The 8,294-nt window shown below is 35.2% G+C and overlaps 1 protein-coding gene across 1 annotated transcript; it reads left to right on the top strand.

Moving 5' to 3' along the window:
* Positions 1-254: 254 nt before the first annotated feature.
* LOC120577402 (putative clathrin assembly protein At2g01600) lies at positions 255-8,039 on the top strand. Its single transcript, XM_039828714.1, has 15 exons — positions 255-516; positions 599-668; positions 790-887; positions 2,729-2,867; positions 3,012-3,139; positions 3,952-4,044; positions 4,178-4,228; positions 5,786-5,851; positions 5,935-6,000; positions 6,095-6,175; positions 6,275-6,355; positions 6,488-6,658; positions 6,733-6,814; positions 6,915-7,036; positions 7,431-8,039. The coding sequence occupies exons 1-15, from the start codon at positions 427-429 to the stop codon at positions 7,782-7,784; spliced, it is 1,692 nt and encodes a 563-aa protein (XP_039684648.1). The 5' UTR covers positions 255-426; the 3' UTR covers positions 7,785-8,039.
* The last annotated feature ends 255 nt before the right edge of the window (positions 8,040-8,294 follow it).

The raw sequence follows: 8,294 nt of genomic DNA, 5'->3' as shown, positions 1-8,294 counted from the left end.
GAATCAAATATTTTTAATCATCCAATCAATATAAATCAAACACAATTTTTCTTCTGAGAGGAATAAATCCAACATTTGTTTAAAAAAAAAGAGTAAATCAAACACATTTTAAATAAATAAAAATTGATTGGTAAAACAAAAAATTGTATAAAGATTAATTTGATAATTATTTTTTGAAAGAAGGAAAAAAATAATTTGATAAATGAAAAGAAGGAAAAAAAAAAAGAAAAAAAAAAGAAAAAGGGGGATGATGATGGTTGATGGAACACAGCGAGGAGGGAGGTTGCTAAAGTAAAAGGAAAGGGTGTCTGAATTGAATACAGTTATTGTTGGCTTGGCACTCAACCTCACTTTCTCTCTCTAAATCGCAACCAAACACCTTTTTTCTTGTTAGAGAGAGAAAGCCAAGATCATCGCATCGTATCAATGGGTACTCTTCAGTCTTGGCGAAGAGTTTACGGTGCCGTCAAAGATACCACCAAAGTTGGTCTCGCCCATGTCAATAGCGATTACGCGGTAATCCCTCCCTCCCTTTGATTCTTCTCTTTTTTCATCAATCAATTTCGCGATTATTTGAATAATTGTTTGCTATTATTAGGATTTGGATGTTGCTATAGTCAAATCCACTAATCACGTTGAATGTCCACCCAAAGAAAGACACCTTAGAAGTGAGTAGTACTTCTGATTCTTACGATTCAGATCCGAATTCGTTGTTTTAGGGATTTTCATTTTTTGTGATTCATTATGGATTGTGAAATTTTAATTGTTTTTTAATCTATTTTTGGGTAGAAATTCTGTTTGCAACTTCTGCTGTTCGTCCTAGGGCTGATGTTGCTTATTGTATTCACGCTCTTTCACGACGACTTGCTAAGACTCGAAATTGGACGGTATGAACTTCAATTATGTCTTCTATTGCAAATTACAGTTTGGTTTTGTGTATATATAACATTTCATGTTAGAAATGAATGTGAATCTCGGGGCTGTTTGTTTATTTTCCAACAATTTTTTTGATTTTTATTTTCAATTTTAATTTGTATGTGGGTGATTGGAATGACATTTGATTATGAATATTCTGTTTTACTGTGATGGAGAGAAGATTGTAGTTAATTAGAGAATAGAGATTATGCATTTTCGGATACACGGAAAACAAGGTTTTGATTTTTTTAAGCATTTTAAAAAATACTCAGATCCATTTTTAAAATGCATTTTCAGAAATTTCCAAAATGCCTTCTCTAATGTTTATTTTATTCAGTGATGATAAAATCAAGAAACACCAGAAGTAAATTGACCCATGTTTTTGGAAATTCCCTTTATAACATGATGATGCATTGTTGGGTTTGTCACATTTTTGATAGTGTTGGAAATTTCGCCTTAATTGCGGTCCGCCCCTAGTCGCCTAAATTGCGACCTTTGGTTAGCCTTCATTGCAGCCTCCAACACCTTCATTGTGTTGGCTTTGAGGGGGTGGATTTAATCCCACAATCAGATAGATAGTACTCTTCAGAAGAGTTTATAAAGAGGAAAACAATCCTCACCTTACAAGCCGGTTTTGTAAGGATGAGTTAGGCCCCAAATTTCAACACGTAGAATAGTTTTTCATCATCGAATTCTAAGGATGAGGTAGGCCCCAAATTTCAACACATGTCATAGAATAGTTTCTCATCATCGAATTCAACAGAATTTATTGTTAGAAATGTGAATGTAATATCATTAGGTGGTTGGCAATTTATGCCTTTTGCCTGAGCATTTGATTTCTGATAGCTTTAACACGTCTTTTAAGGGCACTACTGATATGTATTGGGAAAAACCCAAGTCCCACATCGGATCGATAAGACTCTTGAGAAGAGTTTATAAAGAGGAGGCAATCCTCACCTTACAAGCCGGTTTTGTAAGGATGAGTTAGACCCCAAATTTCAACAATATGTATGTGGGCATGTATCTTTGTTAAATCTAGATCACTTTACAAAAACATATGCCTGCAACACATAATCTTGAATTGGATTGTGTGCTGGTAGAACTTAGTTGGTTTATCATTTGGGCAACTTAACTTGAAACATTGAAATAAACACCATATTGTTTGTCACCAAAAATCTGTTGTCTTAGGTATTATTTTTTTATTTTTTTTTGAAAACTCGGTATCTGATCCAAGAATCGACTAATCCGAGGGGACCAATCCCACCGCCCACTTGCGGGGGCCCCGTTTAAAGCCATAGCAAGCTCTGTATGGACTTAGCCCACCAAAATTGGCACCAGAGGGAATCGAACCTGAGACCTCTGGAGGAGCGAACTCCAAGATCCCAAGCCAACCACTAGGCCAACCCCAAATGGGTTTTGTCTTAGGTATTTTAATTTTTAAACTTTTATAAATGTAGCTTATTAGTGACAAAATATAATTATTTGATAATGATTGGTGACATTTGGCCTAGATGGCACCAAATGGTGGAAGGAATTTTGTATCAAGGATTCAGACCAGTTTTGATGAAGCTTGTTTAGTGGATCCACTTATTTTTGATAATTCCAGTTCTTCTTGCTATCCGAAAAATCAGCATCTCCTTATATTCTATATAATGTATAAATAAGTTTATTGTATGTCAAAAGAAATTTAAATTTAAATTCACTAATTCCAAACATGTTATTTTGCTTTCATCTTCTTTTTTTCACTCAAGAATAAAATATTAGAGGATCAAGCCTTGATCTGATGTCCAGTCTTCCTATGTCTTGTTCGCAGGTCGCATTAAAAACACTGATAGTCATCCATAGGTTACTCAGGGAGGGTGATCCAACTCTTAGAGAGGAAATTCTGAATTTTTCACAGAGAGGAAGGATTCTCCAACTTTCAAATTTTAAGGATGACTCTAGTCCAATCGGTTATTTTTTTGACCTTATCATCTTTATATGTTGTTGTTTACCCCACTTGGGCTTAAGTTAGAGGTTTTCAACAATTATTCTTGCGAAGATATTTGAATTGACATGTGTAATTTGTTTGCCTGTATGATTTTATTTGCTTCCAGCTTGGGATTGTTCTGCCTGGGTACGTACCTATGCATTATTTTTGGAAGAAAGACTTGAATGCTTTCGGATTCTGAAGTATGATATTGAAGCTGAGCGTCTACCCAAACCTGCCCAAGGACAGGAGAAGGTAATTCAATAGCAAGTTATTATACTCCTTTTTGCTAACATGTCTAGTTTCAAGTATGTAGCATCTGATATTGTTTTATGTCAATTTAAGAGTGTTTGCATGAAATTGAAAACTAAGCCATAAGTTGAGTACTATTATCTGACATTTGCCCCCTCCCACACATCCAACTTCAAGTGAGAATATAGATGTCTCAAATGTGTGTATTGTGTTTGAAAGTCATAAGTGTTATTTCACCTTGATAGCCTTTTTTCTCTCCCTTCCTTCTAATTGTTTATGACTTTTCCTTTCACCCAAGAATAGTTCTGTAAGGACCCAGTAGAATTTTTAATTTGGTTTCTTTGAAAAAAAAAAGTCAGCTGGCCCCTCATTTTGTCATGGTGATCTAATGTTCTAACAGCAGACACATTTAAATACTTTTTGAAATCATAAAATAATATTAAAATCATATAGTTATCTCGATCTATTGATTAACTTGACCAGTTTTTCAATTCAAAAGATCACCGATTACTTTTAGGACTCTGCAGAACTCTAAGATTTGTAGGTATTGCAGGGAAATATATTTTTTAGTAGGAGCCGAGGGAGAAATCCAACATAATACTTTTATTTAAATTATTGAAAATGTCTATAATCTATATTTCTTATTTAAACTGTTTAGCATTGCTAATTATTAGTGCTAACAGTTTCTAAATGGTTAATTGTTGATTTATCTTAGTTGCTATTATTATCCATCTGCATTTTTGTTGCATCTAGGTTTCTTATTGTACACTATGTTTGTTTTCAAAAAGTCTTGATGTTCATTTGTTTTTAAGCAGGGACACAGCAAGACTAGGGATTTAGATAGTGAGGAGCTATTGGAGCAGTTGCCTGCTTTACAACAGCTTCTATATCGACTTGTTGGCTGCCGGGTAATAATGTGAAACATGTGGATAGTTACTATTGCTATTATTTTATTGTTTATAATTTGACAAGTTTACTGTACACATCAATTTGGTTTAGTATGTGATTATAGAAACTGATTGTGTGCTATAAATTACACAGCCAGAAGGAGCAGCTGTTAGCAATTATGTGATACAATATGCGCTAGCTCTGGTATGTTCTCTCCTCTATTTGTCCAAAGACACTCTTGTATTAGGCTAGTCATTCTGAAATTTCAGATAGGTTGGTGAGAGTATATGTATTTACACGGATTTGGATACTCTAGCTTTCATTTCTCTACCTTCCTATCTCTCTTGATTTGCTTTCTCTCGCATCTTTTTCCCTTCATTTTAAACATCATCGTCTCTCCTATTTTGCCTTAAGTCACTCTACCTTTCCCGCGTAAAAGGTAGAGGATCCTTGTCCGCATCCTTGTCCGTATTTACACATGGCTAGAAAGTTTCTGTCAGGCAATTTTGTGTTTGACTGAAACTTTATTGGTTTACTTTCCAAGCAATGTTTTAAAAACCAGACCAGAAATTGAACCAGTGAGACCTCCAAGTCATGTTCAATCGGTTTAACCACGATTGAACTAGTTGACTAGTAAATAAAAAACAAACAAAAAAATGGCCAATTCAACCAGTTGAATGAGCTGGTTCGGTTTTTAAAACATCGCGTTGGATGTGTGGTAACTAAGACTAGACTGGATAGGATTAGGAATGATACCATTAGAGAGAGAGAGAGAGAGAGAGAGAGAGAGTTGGGGTAGCATCTATAGTAGAAAAGATAGTAGAAAATAGGTTTAGGTGGTTTGGGCATGTAGAGAGAAGACATGTAGATGCTGTAGTAAGAAGAGTAGATTAGACGGAGGAGAGTCAGATCAAAAGAGGTAGAGGAAGATGTAGAAAAACTATAAGAGAAACTATTAGGAAAGATTCAGCGAGTTGGATCCAAATCTGGTTTATGATAGAACAATATGGCGTAATTTTGATTCATGTAGCCGACTCCACTTAGTGGTATAAGGCTTGGTTGTTGTTTTCTATTTATGTTGATTTAAGACAGTAAATGTGAAGTATTGGGCATACAAATTTAGATTTGAATAGATTTTCTTTTTTTAATGTGTTTGACCATTTACATACATTTTTCCATTGAAGTGGTACTGCAAATATCCTCCATATTAAGCTGTTGTTATTATTGGAATTGGTTTCAAGATGTGTCCATCTAATACTCTGTTTAGGATAGGGAGAGAAGTTAAATGATCCTTCCCTTGCTTATAGTTGTGAATTTGGTATTGACTTTATCGTCACCCCCATGGTTAACGAGGCACTGTAAGCTTCATATCTATTTGTTACATCTGTAAATGTAAATGAGCAAATAGTCATTATGGTCCTTGAATGTGTAAGGCGCTTAGTAGTCCATAAATGTACTGAAATTGCAAACCCATCCTTAGCGACTCTTGTTAGCAATTTTATGGACTTAATTGACCAATGAAAAACGCATTTGAGGACTAAATTGACTGTCTAAAAACAGATTCAAGGACCAAAATGACTAATAAAAGAGACACATGTGGACGCGTTTGCAACTTTAACACACTCAGTGACCAAATCGGTTGTTTACCCATTTGTAAATACTATCCATTAGTAGATATATATAGTTTTAAATTTGTTGTGGTTAGGTGCACATAAATTACATTTTTTGTTGTTGTTATTGATCTGTTTTGGCTCATTCTAGGTACTGAAAGAGAGCTTTAAGATTTACTGCGCTATTAATGATGGCATTATCAATCTTGTTGACAAGGTAAATTGACTTGTGATTATTTATGTGATGATTTTAAGTTGAAATAAAAGCTGTTTTATGTTGAAAAGTGAATTTCCTTGTAGTTTTTTGAGATGCCAAGACATGAAGCTATAAAAGCCCTTGAAGCCTATAAGCGTGCGGGTCAGCAGGTGATAATTTGCTTCTTGTATCTCTTTCGGTTAACCACTAGGCTTTTACATTTTTTAATTTCATGGTGCTTGTGAAATACCTAAATTATTCCAGGCAGCAAGTCTTTCTGATTTCTATGAAGTTTGCAAAGGATTGGAACTTGCTAGGAATTTTCAGTTTCCTGTCTTAAGAGAGGTATGTCTGTAGTATTGCAACTTAATGCATTGATTTAATGAGTTCTTCCTATTTCATTTTTAATATGGGGTTCCTATTGCTTTATTACTTTCCTTTTAGCCTCCGCAATCTTTTCTTACAACTATGGAAGAGTACATTAGGGAGGCACCCCGGGTTGTTAATGTTCCAAGTGAGCCAATGGTTAGTACATAATTTCTTGTTTTCTTGTGTTTTACATAAAGCATTGTTTCCTACGTCAATGTACACTTTTCCTTGGAATAATAATTTTACATTTGACTTTTAGACCAATAATTTGTTTCTCTGTATCAACAGCTTCAGTTGACTTACAGACCGGAAGAAGTTCTTGCAATTGAAGATGCCAAAGAGCCCGAAGAACAGGTGCCATCAGAACCTAGTGATAATAATGTTGTTGCCCCCAATTCTGAGCCTGCACCTCCTCCTCCACCACCATCTCACAACCATTTTGACACTGGAGACTTGCTGGTAAATTTCTCTATCCAAACATATCCTTAGTTAATGTCTTTTTGGGTCTTTTCTAATTCCTTTCCTTTATGTAGGGATTGAATGACCTGGAACCTAATGCATCATCCATAGAGGAAAGAAATGCTCTTGCGCTGGCCATAGTCTCCACTGAAAATGGTGAGCTTTCTTTTTAGTTTTCTTCATAAACTCTGCTGCTTAGCAAGGTTTAATGGATTGCTTTTCTCGTCTTTGAAATGTCTCTGTTTTGTGAATATAGGCACTGCATCGGCTTTTAACTCTAGTGCTGCTCAAACAAAAGATTTCGATCCGACTGGATGGGAGCTTGCCTTGGTCAGCACTCCGAGTACCGATATTTCTTCAGTCAATGAGAGACAATTGGTAGGACCTTCATGCGACCTTTATACATCGTTCTTATTGTAATCATAAATTACCGCACCATATGATTTCGTATACTGTTTTTATGCTGGCAAATGATGAATTTATTTATCACATGCATAAACAACAAATATTACATTGTTCTAGAAACTTTTTGATGGCATAAATTCATTATGCACACTATTCTGGGTTAATGCATGCATATACTTTTTCACAAGTCTCTTGTTTTACAAGTCATTTTGATCTGTGAACATTTTTTTTCCTTATACCAAAAGGGTCCTCGTGTTAATATCACCGTGTCTGATAAAAATAAGTGAGATGGTTCAGAGTGACTGATTATCATAAATCCCCTAGCTTCAGCTTTGTTTATCATTCTATTTTTTGTCATGGAATGTAGGCTGGTGGACTGGACTCTCTCACTCTTAACAGCTTATATGATGAAGGAGCGTATAGAGCTGCACAACAACCAGTTTATGGAGCACCAGCCCCAAATCCATTTGAAGTTCATGATCCATTTGCTATATCAAGCAACATTGCTACCCCGTCCACTGTCCAAATGGCAGGAATGCAACAGCAAGCGAATCCATTTGGTCCTTACCCTCAGTTCCAGCCTCAGCCTCATCAGCAGCAGCAGCATATGTTGATGGACCCTGCAAATCCCTTTGCCGATTCAGGATTTGGGGGTTTTCATGCAAATCCCGTTTCTCACCCACATAATAACAATCCATTTGGAAGCACAGGCTTGTTGTAAGAAATAAGATGCCCCTTTTTGGAAATGTGATGTATTTAATCAAGTTGTTTTTTTTTGTACATTTAGAAGTGAGTAAATTGTTACACGAGTTTACTCATTTGTTGCTAGATACATGTCTTCTGGAATGGAAGGCGTGCCTTGTAAAATCAAAGATGTATTTCATCTTTTATGATATGCAAAACGGTGGGATTGCTATCTTTGAATATTATAATCATTTTATTATATAATACATGTTTATATTGAGTTGATTGTACAGACAGTGTTATATTGTTAATTAAATTGCTGCTTTGGAAATGAAACGGTTGCTGAATTTACTTGGCTCGATAACTATATTATATTGCCATTGCGATGGTTCAGATTGTAAAACAACACTTGAATTCTGTCTTCGAATTTACTATGTCAGTTTTCTCCTGAGGAAGGTATACACTCTAAAATATAAAAAATACAACGTGCTACATTGATTTTCGTTGCCAATTATAAATACGGTTTAATTTAAAGTTGTATAAAATA

The sequence above is a fragment of the Medicago truncatula genome, chromosome 8 (assembly GCF_003473485.1).
Source record: "Medicago truncatula cultivar Jemalong A17 chromosome 8, MtrunA17r5.0-ANR, whole genome shotgun sequence".
NCBI classification, from domain to species: Eukaryota; Viridiplantae; Streptophyta; class Magnoliopsida; order Fabales; family Fabaceae; genus Medicago; species Medicago truncatula.
The sequence above is the reverse complement of the archived record's forward strand: the minus strand, read 5'-3'. Positions and strand labels throughout refer to the sequence as shown.

Bases quoted from the DNA above. Each gene is read 5' to 3' on its own strand.
- LOC120577402 (XM_039828714.1), top strand. From the start codon at position 427: ATGGGTACTCTTCAGTCTTGGCGAAGAGTTTACGGTGCCGTCAAAGAT. The intron at 2,868-3,011 runs GTTATTTTTTTG...ATTTGCTTCCAG, and splicing joins GGATGACTCTAGTCCAATCG to CTTGGGATTGTTCTGCCTGG. The intron at 4,045-4,177 runs GTAATAATGTGA...TAAATTACACAG, and splicing joins ATCGACTTGTTGGCTGCCGG to CCAGAAGGAGCAGCTGTTAG.